We start from the raw sequence: 21,022 nt of genomic DNA on the forward strand, positions 1-21,022 counted from the left end.
AGATGGGGATCAACAAGGCTCTCACACCTCCGAAGAAGAGCAAAGTGGGGCGGCAGAGATCTCTTCTGCCGATCTTGTCTCTATCCTCCAAATCGAAGCCATTGGCAAGAACAAGAGACGCATCGTAGTTGCCGTTCCTGTCGACGCCCCCCTCGAAGCCCTCTGGAACGTCCTCACCGATTACGAACGCCTCTCTGAGTTCCTCCCAGGGCTCGCCGTGTGTGAAGTGCAGGACCGCTGGGAGAACGGAGCTAGACTCTTCCAGGTAGGAATACCATTTCTATACTTATTTTTATGGCCTTAATTCAACTTAAATTGGTGGTACTTAAGTTATGGCCTGATCCGACATCACATTATAGTGGCATGGCCATTGCTCACAGCCATGTATTTCATGCTTAGACAAAATACATTGAAATCCACCATCTCTTTGTGGGTTAGCTGATTATGTTGAGAGAAGTAGATGTTGTCTGCTCCCCAACGATAGAGAATTATGTCGATGTCTTCACAAATGTTAATGATAGAGACCAAAATATTTATGGCCTTAAATTAAGTTATGGCCTTAAGCCCAAATTTGACATCACATGTGTAGGAGATTTGGAGGCATTAGGCCTTTGAAGAGTGCGAGGCCGAGAAAAATGAAGCATTACAAACAGCCCAAGGACTGGAACATAGAGCACTAAAGTTTGTGCAGCATATGTGTTGATTGGAATAGTTGGTGCATCCAAAATAGCCCTTGGCCAAGTTCCCAAGAGTCGGCCAAGGTTGCTCTAGTTTTTTTTCCCAAGAAAAAGATCCTTCTATTATTTAAAATCAATTGTCCGCCCATAAGGGACTACAATCCTCGGTAGATGTACAACCCATTGTAGAGGTGGAGTGCTCAAAGAAAGGAATGTGATGCTCCCTCCATGGCTGGCTGTTGACAACATCCTAGGGGGAGGGGGGATAAGCACACTGGGGGTCGTAGTGCCAAGTGATGTCACCATTCCTGTTGTTGAGAAAAGGGCCACTACAAGTCCGTCCAAATGTAGCTGATGGATTCTGTTGGCGGGGTGAGAGCACCCTCAATGGCGTTGTTGTGGCGCGCACTCTGAATGTGCCAGGCCTTGATTCTGCTAATGATCTCCCACCTCTGGTCAACATGGGTGTCAGGGGTCCAAGGGGACACTGCTGGCCATGAAGTGTGTAAGCTGAAGCGTGATGCCATCTCCATTCTCCTCATAGAGGAGGGTTGGGTCTGCCTCCGTGGCTCAATGCAATGGCCCCCTACTTCTAAGTAACTGCCTGGGTAGTCCCCGGTTTTGCTATAAAGTGCCAGAGGGTCTGCCACCAAACCTGCTGTGCCTTTGGGCAATTCCCAAGGCATTGATGTTGAAATTCCTGGTGAAATCTTCACTGGAACAAGAGGCCAGCTGTCTGCTGAGTGCTGTCTGCAAGGCCCCTGTGAGTAAGCTGCCAAAGGGAAAGAGTGTCCTTGGCTAAAAACTATCCCATAGGCGCTTCCGGAAGTCGGAGAGGAAGCAGGGTGAAATGTCGTGATGAGAACTCCAATGTGGTGTGGCGGGTGGTGTGCCCTCATCAATCCTAGCCATCTGAATTAGCCTACCCAACCTGGCTAGGTACTTGAAAAAAGGAAAACTTGAGTGCTCAGCAGGAGAGTGGGGCCTGGCCTGAACCCCTCCTCGAGGTCCCACTAAAGACGGGACAGAGGCTGGTTTCTTCCAAAGCCACAAGTGCGAAGAGGGGTCACCTGCACCCTTGACTAGAGAAGGGTCAATGGCCAAGTGTGGTTGTGGAAGCCGATAACCTGGACCCGCTGCTTCTGGGTACTGCAATTCTCCTTTGAAGGGAGTCCCACACACTGGAGGCGGCCATGGTTGCCTACCTCAAAGGCAAGACACACATCTTTGATGGCGAAGATTGCAGAAGGAACGTCATGTCGGGTGAAGATCACCACCCATTGAGGTGGGAGGGGCTGCCAATCCAGAGGAATGGTCTAGTTGGTGTCGAGGGTAAGCTCCTGCCCCCCTCGGAGCCTGGAGAGATGCTTAGATTGGACAGAGAGAGGAAGTTGTCTGAAAGTGGACCAATCACCAAAGGACTGGGTTGGACCTGTGCAAATCTGGCTGCATGGAATGTGAGTGCGAGGCCCAAGTTGGAAGAAGTGGTTCAGAATGCTCCTTGTTAATGGAGAGAGGAGCCTGGCTAGAGAAAGGCCCAAGCTCGCAGAAGGCTGGCAGCAAATTTTGTCCTCGAAGAGTATCTAAATTTGCACGTGCGTGCCTCTGTGAAGATCCACCCAGGGCCTTGCCGTGGACTATCAGCTTGGAGAGCAGGGCCTTGCCGTGTACTATTGGATTAATGATCCCTAGGCCCCCTTTGCAGAGGGGCTGAATGATGACTCACCAATCTGGGCATGCTCCTGTGTGAAAGGTCCCTGGGATTCCAGGATGCCCAAAATAGTGCAAGTACTGTGTGTGAAAACATGCCTTTTATCCAACCCAAAAAGGGTATTTTTTGGATATTATTATTGTCTTTGCTGCTGGCCGCCACCTTACCATGACCGACCAGCAGCCCGTCAAGCGTAATTCACTTGCACACACACACCATCTCAGGTCTTCTTACAGCCGGGTGCTCCTTCAAGCATTGCATCGCGTTCCTACTGCTGCTGGTGTGGATACTTTGTTCAGCGTTTACATCTGCTGGCCGCCTACAGCAGGGCAGACTTCAGCGTTTTCTTCTGCTGGCTGCCTACAGCGGGCCTGACATCATCATTTACATCTACTGGTACAGGGCGTTCATAGCAGGGCTGACATCAGCGTTTATATCTGTTGGTACAGGCCGCCTACTACAGGGTTGACTTCAGCGTTTTTACATCAGCATTACATCAGGCTTACAGCTGAGCTTACTTCAGGCTTACATCAGCACTGTCATCTGTGTTTTATCAACAGCAGACATCAGTGCTTACATCAGCACATCTGCATTTTATTTACAGCTTATGGGACAGCAGCCCTCTCTGCTACAGTAGGTCTTTTTCAGCAGGTTCACTTCTTTTTCATCACCGGGACTGAAGCCCTCTCTGCTGTTTGATCTCGACATCGGGATGGTGGCCCTCTCTGCTCACTTCTTCAGGACGGCAGCCTACCATCTGCCTCGAATCGTGGCCTTCTCCACCCTCTGCATTATCATGGGACAGCAGCCCTCTGCTCATTCGGAGTCTCACACCGAGCTCTTGTACTGGATTTCATCATATATACACTCACTCATCGCATGCTGTGTGATTTGTTCTGATCTCTCATATATTTGGTCCTTTGGTTTTTTTGCCCTTACATGGTATCAGAGCTATCGTGAGCAAAAGGATTGAAGACCTTGAGAGCACACATCATGGATCGTCTACCCACGATTCCCGAGGACCAGCCTTTTTTACCAGATGCTGATTCTCCTTATTCTAATATAGATCGAGGATGGGACTCCTTATTCATTGGAGAGCCCCGTTCGAGGTCTTTCATTAGGAGACGACCAGCCCATATTTACCTACTCACCCTCTACACCCTTGGTATCTCGTCTTTCTTCTCCGAGCTCATCAGGCGTCACTTTCAGAGGAGGATACATGCCTACAGCCAGTGTGCCAAAATATGACCCAAGTGTTCAGCCTCATCTGGAGAGCCCTCCCACTCATTCTAGCCGACAGCCTAGACTTCGGTATGGGATCTTTTCTTGGGAAGGATAGATACCTCCTCGGTCGTTCGGAGATCCATCATCATCAACCTTGCCGGTGACCGCATCAGGTTCGTATGTGCCTTTTAGTACTTATGTTCCTAACTCTACCTGAATCTTCTTCTGTAGCACAGGTTCAACATATGGTACCATCAACTACCCTCGATCCCTGGCATTATGTGAACCCAAATAGAGGAGGATCTAGGAGTACAATTCACTCTCAGACTTCTAGTGATTCACACAAAACCCCTCCACCCAACGTGTCTTTTCCTGCTAGTGTTGTTGTGCAATCATCACCGACTGCACCCCCTTTGGGTCCTGCGTATGGGTTTTATCCATCACAGGTATCTATAAGCACTATGCCCTTTGGCACTGCGGTGCCACCTCGCATTCCGGGGTATCAGGTGGTTTATTAACCCATCTCTGGCATTAGGGTATCAGGTGGTTTATCAACCCATCCCTGGCACTAATGCCTTACCTCTAAAAATATCCCAACTAGTAGACATTCTGTCATAGGCACTTTGCCAACTCTTGGTATCTACGCAGTTCCAGATGTAATGACGCGAATAGAATTTCCATCGGAGTCGGGCCAAAAATAGCAACTCTCCTAAATTTTAGGAGTGTGGTCCTTTGTATTCTATGATAATCCCCCATTCCCAAAGCTTGTACTTTCCAAATATTTAGACATCCTGGAGTCCACCAAACCCCTTTCATACTGGGAAATGTCGAGGCTGGTGACATCACAATGATGCCCATCAGATCTGTTGGCACCGTCTTATTTGACACTAACAGAGGCTCCAACCAGGCTACCTTGGACAATGTCTATCTTATCCCTAACTTGGGCCTCAACTTACTTTCTGTATCCCAGCTGACCCAACTCGACCGTGGAGTTTACTTCAACAAATGAGTTGTTCAGGTAATTGATGAGACTTACTGGTCTTGTTGTTGCCAGAGGTCAAGCTCAGAAGGATGGCTTATACTGGATGTCTACTTTTTTATCTGAGCCCTCCTCCGAGGGGTCTAAGTTTCAACGGGTTCGTACCTATGTGACCCAAGCTCCCTCTGACACTGAGTGACTATGGCACTATCACTATGGTCACCTTTCTTATGACACGCACTATGAGTTGTTTAGAGACCAGATGGTTGAAGGCATACCGGCCTCAAACTGACAAAAGATGTTTGCCAGCCATGTCAAATGGGTAAGCAGCATCGTACACCATTCCCACATCATGCTACTCATCGTGCTCAGGGAATACTCAAGTTGATTCATTTTGACTTGAGTGGGCAATCCCCAACTCCCTCCTTGAATGGGTCCCTCTACTACATGCTGATTGTAGATGACTAATCGAGATGCATGTGGGTGTACTTCCTAAAGCATAAATCAGATGCCTTTCAATACTTTTCCACGTGGGTTCGGTTAGTCACTAACCAAATGGGTTGTATCAATTGGGATTGCTCGCAGTGACAGTGGTGGTGAGTTTATCTCCCATCAATTTACCGAGTTCTTGCAAGAGCAGGGCATTCAACACCAATTCACCTCCTCCAACTCCCCCTCACAAAATGGAGTGGTCGAGTGCAAGAATCGTATCGTTATGGACATGGCACGGTCCATGCTCTTTGCAGATGAGCTGCTTGAATGCCTTTGGTCAAAATCGGTCAACACTTCTGTGTACCTTCTGAACCGTTGCCCCACGATTGCAGTCCCTCATCACAGGACCCCGTTCGAAGCATTTTATGGCAAAAAACCGACTGTTTTCCATCTCAGTGTATTTGGGTGTCGTGCATATACACACACTCCAAATGACACAAGGAGCAAGCTTGAGCCAAGGAGTGAGTTGCTCATTTTTGTGGGCTACTCTTCTGAATCAAAGGCTTACAAAGTTTTTGATCCTAGATCAAACAAAGTCTTTGTTCGTCAAGACATTGTCTTTGATGAGCGGGATTTACTTGGTCTTCCGCTGCCCATAACACCTCAACAAGAATCTCCGAATGTGCCACATGAACCCAATCAGTCAATACTCCTCCGCCTCTTGAGGAGCCTTCCTCCTCCCGACAGCCACCCAGGGACCCTTTACCGCGCTGGTACCAACAGACCATGCGTGACTCTGGCATGCTTCCTCATGATATTCCCTTGGACGGTCCTTGTCGGTCCACCAGGCTCAATCCTCGTGCCTCCTTTGCCTCTGTCTTTTCTGCAGACTTGGCGCATGATGAGCTAACATCGTGGAAAGATGCTATCAAATTTCCATCCTGGAAATAGGCTATGGAACTAGAACTCGAAAGCATTGACCATAATGGCACGTGGTCCCTTGTGGATCGCCCTCGTCATAAGAAGGTCATTGGAACTAAATGGATCTTCCGCACCAAATTTAAAGTCGATGATACCTTGGACAAATACAAAGCCCGGCTTGTTGTGCAAGGCTTTCCCCAAAAAGAAGGCATTGATTTTGATGAGACCTTTGCACCCACTGCTCGAATGACGATAATCCGTCTTTTACTCAATCTGGCTGCTCACCACAAATGGCAAGTCTACCAGATGGATGTCAAGAGTGCTTTTTTAAATGGCGTTCTCGAGGAGGAGGTCTATGTTGACCAACCTCCGGGCTTTGCGCTCCCTTGATTTGAGGACAAAGTCTTTCGCTTGCATAAAGCTCTTTATGGGCTTAAGCAAGCTCCCTGAGTGTGTTATCATCACATCGACAAATTTTTCCGCAGCCACGGTTTTCAACCATCTAACTGTGACCCCAATATCTATATTCATATTGATCAGGGGATAGTTTTCTACCTAGTGTTGTATGTCAATGACCGCATTATTTTTGGTTCACATCAAGACAAAGTGGTTGATATCATGGCACAACTGAGACGAACTTTTGAGATGATTGATCTCGATCTTCTCTCATATTTCCTTGGCATGGAGGTGGTCCAACATCCCGATGGTATTTTTGTGTCACAACAAAAGTATTGTCTTCAACTCATTACTTTCCACTTTCCTAATGGTGCTATCCCTGTGGCTACCCCATTGGATCCCACCATCAAACTATCAAAGGAAGAGGACTCACCTCCACATGAAGAGCGAGCCTACCGCCAAGTGGTTGGGAAACTTATATGGCTCACAAATTCTCGACCTGACATCTCTATTGCACATCCATTTTAAGTCAGTATTTCAATGCTCCTAAGGGGCCACATTGGAGTTCAACAATGAGGGTTGTTCGCTATCTAGCAGGTACCTATATGTATGGACTTCACTACAATCGTGGGATCACCCTGCGTGGTTACACGGACTCCGATTGGGCTGGTGATTTCGATTCCCGGTGTTCTCATGGGGGTTATTTGTACTCCCTCGGATCTGCCCCTTTCTCTTGGTCTAGCAAGAAGCAGGATACTGTTGCTGGTTCTTCCGTTGAGGCCGAATACCGGGCCCTCTATGATGCCACCACTGAGGCTATGTATCTTTGACCGCTTCTTTCAGAGATGCGCATTCCCATTGACACCGCTTCTACCATCTTTGTCAGCAGTCAGAGTGCGATTGCCCTTGCTGGCAATCCTATTTTTTCTAACCGTACCAGGCATGTGGGTGTCCATTTTCATTTTACAAGGGAACAGGTTGAGCTTGGTACCATCAGACTCCAGTACATTTCTACGGCAGACAACCAGTACATTTATACGGCAGACAACCATGCAAACATCCTTACAAAGTCCGTCAACCGGCCCATCCTCGAGCGTCTTCGCGACTGGATCGGCATCGGTCCTCCACCATCACCCTCTGCATATTGAGAGGGGGATCTTCCTCTCCTTTCAAATTTTTTATCATTGTTGTATCGGTCACATGAGTTTGTGAAAACCCCATGAGGGCACGGCTCATGTGAAAACCCACTGCATTGCATTTTCCATCTTGCATTCCCTGTGCATAGCATTCTGTTTTTTGTGTTTGGGGCGCATGTGTGAATGAAAACCCAAAAAATGGGCCTTCATACATGTGAAAACCTCTTGCATTGTGGCATTGAATCCAGTACCGCCCAATGTCAAACGGTTCTACACTATCGACAAACCATTCCTCGTCATGATCCTCTTCAAACCCCTTTTCTCATCTTCTCTCATGGTCCCCTTTTTGGCCTGAGAGGGGGTGTGTGAAAACATGCCTTTTATCCAACCCAAAAAGGGTATTTTTTGGATATTATTATTGTCTTTGCTGCTGGCCGCCACCTTACCATGACCGACCAGCAACCCCTCAAGCCTATAAAAGAACTCTGCGTAATTCACTTGCACACACACACACACCATCTCAGGTCTTCTTACAGCCGGGTGCTCCTTCAAGCATTACATCGTGTTCCTACTGCTGCTGGTGTGGATACTTCGTTCAGCGTTTACATCTGCTGGCCGCCTACAGCAGGCCTGACATCATTGTTTACATCTACTGGTACAGGGCGCCTGCAGCAGGGCTGACATCAGCGTTTATATCTGTTGGTACAGGCCGCCTACTACAAGGTTGACTTCAGTGTTTTTACATCAGCCTTACATCAGCCTTACATCTGAGCTTACTTCAGGCTTACATCAGCACTGTCTGATGTCATCTGTGTTTTATCAACATCAGACCATCAGTGCTTACATCAGCACATCTGCGTTTTATTTACAGCTTATGGGACAGCAGCCCTCTCTGCTTATAGTAGGTCTTTTTCAGCAGGTTCACTTCTTCTTCATCACCGGGACAGCAGCCCTCTGCTGTTTGACCTCGACATCGGGATGGCAGTCCTCTCTGCTCACTTCTTCAAGACGGCAGCCTACCATCTGCCTCGGATTGTGGCCTTCTCCACCCTCTGCATTATCACAGGACAGCAGCCCTCTCACATTGAGCTCTTGTATTGGATTACATCATATATACACTCACTCATTGCATGCTGTGTGATTTGCTCTGATCTCTCATATATTTGGTCCTTTGGTTTTTTTGCCCTCACACTGAGAACGGGGGGGATTTCCATCCCCCATGCATGTGCATAAACCATGGATGCATGTGAATGCATTAGTGGATTTCTACTAGAGAATGACATGTTTTTGTGTCCTGCATGCATGGATGTGTGAAGGGATAGGTAGTGTTGGGGACGCCTGGCATTGCATACTACTTATCCCTATTGAGTGCCCTTGTCTGCTGATAAATTTATGGCATTTTACAGGGAATAAAATATGTGAAATGAGGCCAAAGCTGCTCTATTTTATGGTGACCAAGTTATACGCTTTTGTACCAAAGAAATACTCCTTGGAATGAAGTTTTTCCTAAAGGGGGGGGGGGACTCCTCGTTTTGGCCCCAGTGATGTGTTGAGAGAAGTCAACTTTTCTTCAGTGTGAGAAATTTCTCATTTGTTTGCAAATGTATTCAATCTAGGATCTGTACTATACAGGTGCTGCACCATTACAGTGGTATTAGAGACTAGGTTCTCAACATCAAACTTAAGGCAAAGGCATCCTCCATCCCTCGTGTACAACTTGCAACTCATGGGCAACATAGCACATGAAGTGGAAGTTATAGAAGAGAAGTATCAATAGGAGATCAAGAACCAAGAAGACTTTTATCTCCAATAGATTGAGGAGTTGAAGGAGGAGCTTCTTCAAAAAGAGAGCTTAATTGAGGAGCTACAGGAAAATCAAGAAAAGGACTGTTCGGTCACAAGGCTTCATGATAGGTTGGAAGATTGGGCCAGGCAAGAAGGGCTTAATCCAAGAGAGGTGGCCATTGCTTTCTTGCTAGAAGAGGGTTACCAGTTATCTCGGAATTCCTCAGGGGTATTCATTGAAGAGCCTAAAGACAAACAAGATTCACTTATCAAGTTTCAAGCTCCCGTAAACTACCAAGTACACATTGAAGTGAATCAGCCAGCAAGTGGTTCAAAGAAGAAGAGAGGACTTTCATGAGTAGAGGTTACTCTCAGGAACCAAACGCTTCTAGGGACACAAGAGCATCTAGAGAAAAAGCTAAGAAAACAAGGAATAAGCTAGCTTTTTGGAAGGCCATGCAAGAGAAGATGAGTGCTCGACTTTCTCCTCCCATGTAAGTATTCTAGAAGAGGATTATACTCCCAAGGGACCACCTACTTTCCTCAAGAAGGGCTCGGTAGCTCTTGAGGACATGTCAACCTGGGTTTACAAAAACCCAACTTATTATATCCTTTTTAAAATTTTCAGCTTTATCCAATAGACTAGAAAATAGCTTAAGCTTTTGGCTTTTGATAACCAACTGGTGTGACCGGTTAATAACAAATAATATTTTGGCTATCTTCCATGTTGCATGTCTATGCAGGACTAATATTGTAACCAGGACTTAAAGCCAAGTTGCTATTTCATATGGTATTATCCAAGATGTCCAATCTATGGAATGTGGATTTGCAGCTATAGATTGTTGTATCTTCTTGGAAGAATGTTTTATCTAGATGTATCTATTTTAACAAGGGTTGTCTTTATGGTAAAGTGATACCTTCAAAATTCCCTTTATTTGGGAAGCCTTTATACAGTGGATTTGCTTTGAATAAGTTATTTTTCTAGTATCTTCGCTATATATATATATATATATATGTGTGTGTGTGTGTGTGTGTGTGTGTGTGTGTGTACACACACACACTCGTGACTTGGCTTGCTCAATCAGGCTCCTCAAGGTGAAGATATGATTGTCAGTTACTGTGGAACCCTATATATATAGCCATATATAGCATGTGTTTATACAAAGTTGTAAATTCTATGGGCACATCATATATATTTATAGTATTCCCTTGCGAAGTGGCTTGGGAATATGGTTGTGAGACTGACTCAAGCGAGGCTTGTGTGAGACTGGTTGTTACTCTGAGAGGCTCCACAACCAAGGATATACTTTACTGATGTGATCAGTAAGTTCTATATGTGACTTGAGCCCAGCTCTTTCTCCGCAGTGTGTGATAGATGTCCAATTGGGAGATAACTGGTATTTAGTCACTACTTATGTCACATGCACTTTGCATTGTAGTGCATGGTGTCAAGATGGCTCATCATCATTGCATCATTGTACAATAGTAGGGCCCTTTAAGATATGATATTATCGTATCCGGCACATAGTCCCCTCTTGAAAGCCAAGTCCACCCTGTCGTAGGCTTTCGCAAAATCAAGAAGAAGAACTATGAAATCTTGATGCCTCAAACGGGCGGAGAGAGTCGCCTCTCAAAAAGTGACTATTGTTGGACATGCAATCCACACTTCTAGAGAGATCCAGCTCACGCGATGAGATTGGGTTTGAATCTTGGCAAGTTGAGGTTTCTACAAATTGGATTACCGGAGGTCACCTAACACTTTAAGGTTTTGGGATCTAGATGGTAGACCAATTTGTGGAACACCTCAGTTAAGTGGGCTTGTGCATGAACACAACTGGGATGGGTGACCTCCCAGGAATTGGGAGGATCCATGTTTCCAACATGGTATCAGAGCCTAGGTTGTGATGTTGGAAGCTAAGACCTCAACCAAAGTGTGGCTTGAGGGGGGGTGTTGGAGATGCAATCCACACTTCTAGAGAACTAGCTCACGTGGTGAGACTGGGTTTGAATCTTGGCAAGTTGAGGTTTCTACAAATTGGATTACCGGAGGTCATCTAACACCTTAAGGTTTTGGGCTCTAGATGGCTAGGCTAATTTGTGGAACACCTCAGTTAAGCGCGCTTGCGCAGGAACACAATTGGGTTGGGGACCTCCCGGGAAGTAGGAGAATCCATGTTTCCAACAAAGATGATGTCGAGAATACTCCGATCCTGAACAAAACCTGTTTGTGTGCCATGTATCAAGTCAGGGAGGAAAGGTTAAAGGCGCTGGCTGATGGTTTTGGCTAGGATTTTGTAGGCGGTCCCTAGGAGGGTGATGGGCTCCATTGCCGAATCTCCAATCTGTCTCCACTCTCCTTGGGAATCAAATGGATCAAACCCTCTCATTGAAAGTGGCTTTGAATCCGCCTTCCATGAGATCCTAGTGACAATGAAATAAGGAGACCGGGGAGTGTCTATAGAGCCTTAGTCAGCTCCTCTGAGGTAAAGGGTGTCATCAAGAAGGTTCAGAGAGTGGAGAGAACCACCTCTCTTGTGTGCTGCCATACCCAATCCCTCGCATCCATCACCTGCGTGGAGAGAGGTGCTCCAGAAAGAACGATATGAAAAAATACGTGGCAATGGCTTAAAGAAATCACCGGTGATGCACTCTGAACTCTACGAGTCTACTCTACACCACCTCATGCAGCAAACTAGTGATCTCTCCAAGTTCTACATCTAGGGTCCCTGTGGCTGAACCAGCGTGAAAATCAAGACTTTGTCAAATCTCCTCAATTCTGCTACAAATCTTGGTAGTCCTAAATGAGGCATTCAGGGAGGTGCTCAAGTGTGTGTCTTGCCTCCATGGGTCCTCTAGGGAAATATGATGGGGACATGATCTGAGAAAGAAGTGCTTGCAAGAATGCCAACCATGCCACCTCGTCCACAAGCCCACACCAAAACGTAAAAAATGGTCCAATCTGGAGAGGTTGGGGCTTGTACCTCTCCTATTTGATCTCAAGAAGCTCAAACTCGCTGGGCTACACCCGAACTTGGTAAGTGCCACGGATCTTGACCCTATAGAGCCAATATCAGCTCCTCCCGAGTCGAGTACTCTGTGCTGCCTCTGAGCCTATCCTTCACCACCTCTAAACATGTTAAAATCACCACTCGTGCAGCAAAAATCAACATGTGGGAGGGATTGATAGACCGTGCTCCAGAAAGTGGCTCTGCCTGTTGCGGTGTTCAGAGCGTAGAGGGTAAGGAAACCCACTCTATTCTCTCCAATTCTAATGATCACCCACTGCACTCTCCCTGTGACTATGGTGCCTGAATCAATCTCTGTTGGTAAGAGCTGCTCACTGACGGAGATTCATACCCTGCCTTGAATCTCGGAGGGGCCAAAGGCATGGGACCAGAAGGTGTGGCTTCTGCCATGGAGAATCTTCCTGCATCTGCTGCAGGTGCGACCCTCAGAGAGAAAGTGCTCCTTGAGGAAGAGGATGTCGATAGGTCTACCGACTACGGCTCTGTGAAGCTCCTCTCCGAGGATCCCGCGCCTCCTCAAGCACTATGGTCCATCCAAACCCTGAATGTTCCATGAGCCAATCTACATATCTCAGAGCGGTGGGAGGCGGAACTGTGGGAATTGGCCTCCACTCTAAGAGTCTTGGGCGTGGGTTTGGATGCCGAGTAATCACAATCCGTCGTAGGCGAAGCCTCTCCAGGTGGTCACAAATCTTGCCCTGCATGTGGAACCGGTCCGTCTGGGACCTGGAGTAAGTGTAATCTGGACTCCATTTGTCATAGTGAAGGTATATCTAGGAGGGGGCGAGGGGTATTGCCATCGAGACATGAAGAGATGAAGAGGAGAACCTCTAGGCTGGAGGACACCAACTCCCGGTCCTGATCGTGGTGGCAACTCCATCTGTGCCAGTGGCCAAAAACGAGTGAGCATGTCAGTAATCTGCAGGTCCTGCAGATAGTGAGAGAGCTCTACCATTGTCCATGAATGGCGGTAGAGACACGGATCCGTGCTCCATACCATCCTCGGAGCCGCGGTCAAGGGAAAAGAGAAGATCATTCCACCACTCTTTGGGGTGGAAGGTCTAGAGTAATATAGAACCGCGCAAATGCGGATGGGAGCCACCGTCTTCTCCAAAATACTGACTTCTGCTATGGGAAGGCATCGACAGATCAAGGGTGGCAAGAACCAAGACACAAGAAGAACAAAACCTTGTCCAAGAAACTGTCCAACACCAAGGAAGGCGGGGGCTGCTGAGATAAATGCTCAAAAACGGTTCTCTGACATAACCGTATCCTCCTGGGGCTCATCAGGCTAGCGTGCCTGACGGTGCTGCTCTGCCCTGGCGGGAATTCCACCTCGGACCAGTGGCTTGCCACCCACCTACACCAAGATCCTCAGAGGCCGGGGCATGATGCTCTAGATCCTGAGGGCTGGATTCACCCCCCTCCGCCCTGATGAGGAGCTGTGTTGGGACTAGGGGAGGGACTGTTGGTGGCGCTTGTCTAGACTGATGCCGTAGGCACACTCTGGGGGGGACGATGCTCCATCTGACGGCAAATGAAGCACTGTCCAGGGAGACCAGAATACTGCACTCTCTGCGTAAAAGGATCTCCTCGAAGACACGGAAGAGAAATGACATGAGGAACATACTCTGGAGAGGCGATGCAGATTTGAAGGGAGGGAATCTTGCCGTCCGAACTAGAACCGAAGTGGTTCCGGGGGGGGGGGGGATTCCATTTGTTATGAGAATATATTTTAAGTCCTCTAGAAAAATATTATTTATCCCCTCTTGAGTAATTTGGGGACGCCTAGATTACTCTTGCGTCATGCCGGCTAGGTTAATATCGTGGGTGACACCACTATAAATATTAATACGTGCGGTATATGACGTATGTTTGAGGCCACCTATGATTATTTCAATTAGGTTTGTATGGCAGGGTGATTCCTGGGGTACTTATGCCTGGTAGTCATGAGTTGGTGATGATTTGTACCTGTTTAATATTTGTGGGATTAATTTAATAATTAATTGGGCTTATATTTTCAGGTGATGAAGACTATGGGAATTGAAGAGTTTACTTTGGAAGAAATGTCTTGGTTCATCACATTTCATTTTGGCAAGCATAGTAGCTTGTAACCTTATCAAATGATTTTTCCATTTTGAACTTTAGGAAAGATACATTTATTTATGTGAAATTTATTAAAGCCTATGGCTTTACCCTAGTCCCAATTTGACACTCTATTTTTGTTAAAGAAGAGTGCCGTGCTCTCTAAAAAGCACATCTTGTATATTTTGGGGGCTATGGCCTAATTTTGGTGAAAAAGAAAGCTAATAAAGAAATACTCTTGTCTGGGGAGAGGCTACGCACAAGAGGGGGGAAGATTGCACCCAATATGGTCTATGAGCTAAGTATTTTTAATTTTGTTTAAGTGTTTAAATTTCAATTGATTTGATTTAGTTGAAGCTTACAAGCAATGGTTTTTATGATTGAATTAATCCTCTGCTCTTCCACAATCAATTCCTAGAATAAGATTCCGGTTGCAGTGGTATCATCAGAGCTTGGGCTAGGAGATTTGTGGAGAAGGTAGGAAAGGGCTTCAACTTCTCAAAAATCAAGAAAGTGCAGGAATTTATCCAGAGGACAGAAGGGTGTTTTGTAGGTCTTTACCCAAAGGTCAAAGATTCAAAACTAGATCTACTCTCAAACCCACTCACCACCCTGCAAAACCATCCCTCTTTATCAAAAAGTGGTTTTTCCAAATACTCATTGGAATCAAAATCTGACCGTATGGATGAAATCCTCATAGCCAAAAACCTCACGGGTATCTCTCAGAAATCAGAAAGCTTCAAGCATAAACAAATCTATAATAGACGGAGCAGATAAATCTGTGTAAAAGCCATCAAAAATCACCAAGGAAATTCGTGGAGAAGGAGGCGCACGGCGGCAGCCTGCCGGCGCAAAACGGCGTGGAGAGGAGATTTAAAAAAAAGCTTAATCCCAAAGCTTAATCCTCCATAAGCCTAATCACCTTCTAATCCTAATCTACTCTTACTTTTTCCAATTCCCATGCAAGTCACATCACTTTTTGAACCTTTACTTTTTCCTATTTTCAAATTTGAAGAGAAATTCAAAGATTTCTAATTCTGAAAATTTCTGGGTGCAGAAAAGTGATTTACAGGTTTTAAAAGGCTTGAAAATTGCCTAGAAAAGGCCAGAAAATTCCGAAATCGCTTCTGAAAAATTCTGAAAAAATTTGAGAAAATATTACAGAGATTGGGCAAGGTTTACAGGATTGTTTCAACAGGTTTCAAAGTGCAGAAAAATTATTTCATCAACAATTCGACTAGCCCAAGACTCTTGAATCACGCGGAATCGTTCGGGATTTGTTTGAAGCGACGAGAATTCAATTCAGCCATTGAACAGCGTTTTCCTAAAGAGATTAAAGTACATGAGGGTACTTCTTCTAAACTATTTACTAAATCTTTTTATGCTTCAAAGAAGATGTATAAACCAGATTATGACAAAGGCAAGGACGAGGCTAAAGGCAACATGAGTACCAATAAGAAAGTCAATGGTGGCAAACCGAAGACATCTCCTATCAAATGTTTCAAGTGCTACAAAGAAGGTCACATAGCACCGAATTGTCCGGAGCATACCAAGAATTCAACACCAGCAGCAGCAGCTCGAGTCAATATGATTGAAGAAGACGATAATGAAGAAGAATCATTCAAGCAAGAGGGTAATTCCGATCCAGATTACTCAGAACAAGAAGGTAAACCTCATGTTCATTCTTTGCTTAAAATAAAAGGAACGATAAATGGACATGAAGTTCTTATTTTGCATGATGATGGTAGTACACATGATTTTATTTCTGAAAAGGTACTTAAAGCATTGAATCTTCATTCTTTACCTACGCACTATAAAGTCAAAGCAGCTTTTACTGGAACAAAGTATAATTGCATGCAAGAGGTGAAAGATTTGGATTTATGCATCAAACCTTTAACAGAAAAGAGGGATTTCTTAGTTGCACCTTTACAAGGGGTAGATATAATTTTGGGTATGCCTTGGAGACACAAATACAATCCTATTATAGACTATGACACTCATAGCATTTCTCTAAGGAAGGACAATGAAAATATTATCCTCCAGTGTCAAGTCAAAGGAGAAATGAGTCCTTTGTTGAGTCACACTCAAGCAAAGAGAGCTCTAAGAAAAAGAGATAAGACTTATATGGTATGGGTTAACCAGCTTGATGCTGAGTCTGACACATCCAAAAGACCAAAGTTTGATCTTTTTATCTCCAAATTTAGTGACTGTTTCATGGAAGATCTGCCTCCAGGATTACCTAAGTCTAGGCTTGAGGATCATAGTATTGACTTATTGCCTGGAAATTCCCCGCCTTGTAAAGCTCCCTATAGAGTCAACAATTTAGAGCAAAAAGAAATCCAAAGCCAAATAGAAGACTTGCTAAAGAGAGGCCTTATTCGACCTAGTAGTTCACCTTTTGGAGCTCCAGTACTTCTTGTTAAGAAGAACGGAACTTACCGAATGTGTGTAGACTATCGTGCATTGAATAAGATTACTGTCAAGAACAGATATCCTATTCCTAGGGTAGATGATCTTCTTGATAAGCTTAGAGGATCAAAGGTCTTTAGCAAGATTGACCTAAAGTCTGGGTATCATCAAGTTCGTATGACTCAATCTGACATTTTCAAGACAGCTTTTAGAACCCAAACTGGTCATTATGAGTTTTTGGTTATGCCATTTGGTTTGACCAATGCTCCAGCTACTTTCAGCCGTATAATGAATCGCATATTCCTTAAGTTTCAAAGTTTTGTTATAGTGTTCTTTGATGACATTCTTGTTTTCAGCAAGGATCGACAAGAGCATGAACAACACTTGGAATAAGTGTTCAACCTTTTGAGAGAAAATGAATTGTATGTCAATCCTGAAAAGAGTTCTTTCTTCAAGAAGAGATTGAATACTTAGGTCATATAGTGTCGGCTGAAGGGATTCGTGTAGATCCTAAGAAAATTGAGTGTATTGCTTCTTGGCCTACGCCTATAAACATACATGATCTTAGATCTTTTCTTGGCTTATGTAGTTATTATAGGAAGTTCGTCAAGAATTTTGCTTGTATTGCTCATCCTTTGACTGAACTCCTTAAGAAAGCTACAAATTTCAATTGGACTGAAAAGCAAGATAAATCTTTTGCAACACTCAAGAATGCTTTAACACAAGCACCAGTTCTTACACTACCTGATTTTCAAAGACCATTCTTTATAGTAGTGACTGATGCTAGTGGCAAAGGATTTGGAGCTATTCTTATGCAAGACAACCATCCTATTGCTTATCAAAGTAGAAAGCTTAAGCCTGCACAGCAAAATTATAGCACATATGACAAGGAATTAGCAGCAGTAGTGCATGCTTTGAAAATCTAGAAGCATTACCTAATGGGTTCTGAATTTCTCATCAAGACAGACCAACAAAGCATTAGGCATTTGCTTACGCAACCTCTTATTTCAGATAGGCATATCAAATGGGCAGCTTTCATTCAAAGTTTCCAACCTATGATTCAATATCAACCTGGAAAAGAAAATGTTGTTGCCGATGCTTTGAGTCGAAGACCAAATATCAACAACATTTCCATTATTGAAAGTGAAACATTTGTACTTATGAAAGAAACTTACGAAGTTGATCCAAATTTTTCTCAAATATGGATCAAATTGCGTGAAAACAATTGGACACCTCACAGAAGTTATTCTCATAATGATGGCTATCTTTTCTTTGAGAAAAGATTGTGTGTTACTCAACCTTACAGACAGCTTGTCTTGGAAGAGATGCACCAACCACCATTTGTGGGACATAGAGGAGTTTCCGCAACACTTCAAGTAGTTTCTCGAGAATTCTATTGGCCTCATTTGAAGAATGATGTAGCTAAATTTATAGCTGAATGTAACATTTGCCAAACAATTAAAAGCTACAAAGGCAAAGCTTTAGGATTGCTTATGCCTCTACCTATTCCTGATAGACCATGGGAACAAGTATCTATGGACTTCATTACTGGCTTTCCTACTACTTCCAGTCATCATGACATGATTTGGACAATAGTGGACAGATTTAGTAAGCAAGCCTATTTCATTCCATGTAAAAAGACACTAACTTCTCAGCAAGCCGCGAACATATTTGTTAAGCAAATTTTTGTTCATCATGGACTATCCAAAGTGATAGTTTCTGATAGAGATTCTAAATTTTGTAGTCACTTTTGGGTTGCTCTTTTCTCAAACTTAGGCACTAAGTTAGATTTTTCCACGGCTTTCCATCCTGAATCGAATGGACAGACCGAAGTTACAAATAGCACTATCTTCGATATGCTTAGAGCCTATGTTTCCCAGCAACCTAGTGCATGGAATAAGTACATACACCTACTCCAATTTGCTTATAATAATACTCCTCATACTGCTATTGGTCGAGCACCATTTGAGATCGTCTATGGTAGAGCATTGCCTATTCCAGCTACTAGACTCTCTCATAAGATTGAAGCTGCCAACCAATATGTTAGAGACTTTGATCGCATTCTATCTGAAGTGCGTGATTGTATTGCAAGAGCTCAAGAGAAGTATACATCTCAAGCAAATAGGAAGCGCAAAGATTTTTCATTTCAAGAAGGTGATTATGTACTTTTGAGAATTGAAAAACGTCGATTAAAGAGTGTGGAAAAATTCCCTGCAGTGAAGCTAGCGCGCCTAGATATTATGGGCCATTTAAAATCCTTCAAAAGATTAATGATGTGGCCTATAGACTAGAGCTTCCATCTAATTGGAATATCCACAATTCTTTTCATATCCATCTCTTGAAACCTTTTCGAGGAACACCTACTCACCCAACATATGAGGAACCACCTCTTATTGAAGGAGAGGAAGAAGTCTTAGTACCTGATGCTATCATTGACCAAGAGATAACAACAACAAGAACAGGTAATCAATACTTCAAGTATCTTTTGACTTTCAAGAATCATCCACAAGAAGATGCTAAATGGATGCCTGAGAAATTTTTCCGAGTTTACCCTGAAATTCTTCATTCTTTTCAAACCCAGCAAATCCGCAATTGAGAACAATTGCAAACTCAAGCAAGAGGGATGTTATGAGAATATATTTTAAGTCCTCTAGAAAAATATTATTTATCCCCTCTTGAGTAATTTGGGGACGCCTAGATTACTCTTGCGTCATGCCGGCTAGGTTAATATCGTGGGTGACACCACTATAAATATTAATACGTGTGGTATATGACGTATGTTTGAGGCCACCTATGATTATTTCAGTTAGGTTTGTATGACAGGGTGATTCCTGGGATACTTACGCCTGGTAGTCATGAGTTGGTGATGATTTGTGCCTGTTTAATATTTGTGGGATTAATTTAATAATTAATTGGGCTTATATTTTCAGGTGATGAAGACTATGGGAATTGAAGAGTTTACTTTGGAAGAAATGTCTTGGTTCATCACATTTCATTTTGGCAAGCATAGTAGCTTGTAACCTTATCAAATGATTTTTCCATTTTGAACTTTAGGAAAGATACATTTATTTATGTGGAATTTATTAAAGCCTATGGCTTTACCCTAGTCCCAATTTGACACTCTATTTTTGTTAAAGAAGAGTGCCGTGCTCTCTAAAAAGCACATCTTGTATATTTTGGGAGCTATGGCCTAATTTTGGTGAAAAAGAAAGCTAATAAAGAAATACTCTTGTGTGGAGAGAGACCACTCACAAGAGGGGGGAAGATTGCACCCAATATGGTCTATGAGCTAAGTATTTTTAATTTTGTTTAAGTGTTTAAATTTCAATTGATTTGATTTAGTTGAAGCTTACAAGCAATGGTTTTTATGATTGAATTATTTCTCTACTCTTCCACAATCAATTCCTAGAATAAGATTCCGGTTGCACCATTACTCTCTCGATAACTCTACCAATCACCGGGAGTAGGGGAAGGTACTCCTTCCTGAGGCCAGGAGAGCAAACTGTAACTAGGAAGTGTTGAGACAACTGCTAGGGGGTCGGATGTTGTGGGTCGAAGCCATGCTGCCACCTTACAAAGAAGGCATGGGTCATTCGCAGTGTGACGGGGCTTATTAGCTGCATGACTAGTTGCTGCAGGTGAATCAAACTTCACCTGGTGGTATCCACGCCCAAGAGAATGAATATCAATTATCTTTCTTGGCTTGCCGATGAGGCGAGCCTGTAGAAGATCCCTCAGCTGTCTGCACGCCGAGTGGCTACCCACAACCTTGCAAACCAAGGTGGAGGTCTCTAGGGAGGTGACTATCAATGCAAGGAGCTGGAGGTCCACTTTGGAAAAAGATGGGCAAGGAGGGGCAGCCTCAGTCCGGGTTGTCGAAGCAGTTGCATAGAGTCCTCCCTGGGGGGTGGGGGGCGCGTTTGGGCAAGGATTAAAGGCGGCATGAACCAAGCCACAGGAAGAACAAAACCTTACCCAAGAAACTGCTCAACACCAAGCAAGGTGGGGGCTGCTGAGAAAAATGCTCAAAATGGTTCTCTAACATAATCGTATACTCCTAGGGCCCGCTTGACAGTGCCGCTCTGCCCTGGAGGCTTGGCGGTGGTTTTACCTCGGACCTGCCACTCGCCTACTCTAGGATCCTCAGGGGCTGTGGCTTGGTGCTCTGGATCCTGAGGGCTAGATTCCCCCCCTCTACCCTGATGAGTTGTGCTGGGATTTGGGGGAGGGACTGCTGGTGA

The 21,022-nt window shown here is 44.5% G+C and overlaps 1 protein-coding gene across 2 annotated transcripts in view; it reads left to right on the top strand.

Moving 5' to 3' along the window:
* The window catches only part of LOC147641739 (Polyketide cyclase / dehydrase and lipid transport protein), a 42,486-nt gene that overhangs the window by 398 nt on the left and 21,066 nt on the right, over positions 1-21,022 (top strand). For both annotated transcript variants that reach the window (XM_086799010.1, XM_086799018.1), the window contains exon 1: positions 1-265. This exon is cut by the window's left edge. In XM_086799010.1, the coding sequence (XP_086655136.1) occupies positions 1-265 (265 nt within the window). The remainder of the gene's footprint in view (positions 266-21,022) is intronic.

Source organism: Cibotium barometz, chromosome 1, assembly GCF_041138505.1.
Source record: "Cibotium barometz isolate CiBa-2024 chromosome 1, ASM4113850v1, whole genome shotgun sequence".
NCBI classification, from domain to species: domain Eukaryota; kingdom Viridiplantae; phylum Streptophyta; class Polypodiopsida; order Cyatheales; family Cibotiaceae; genus Cibotium; species Cibotium barometz.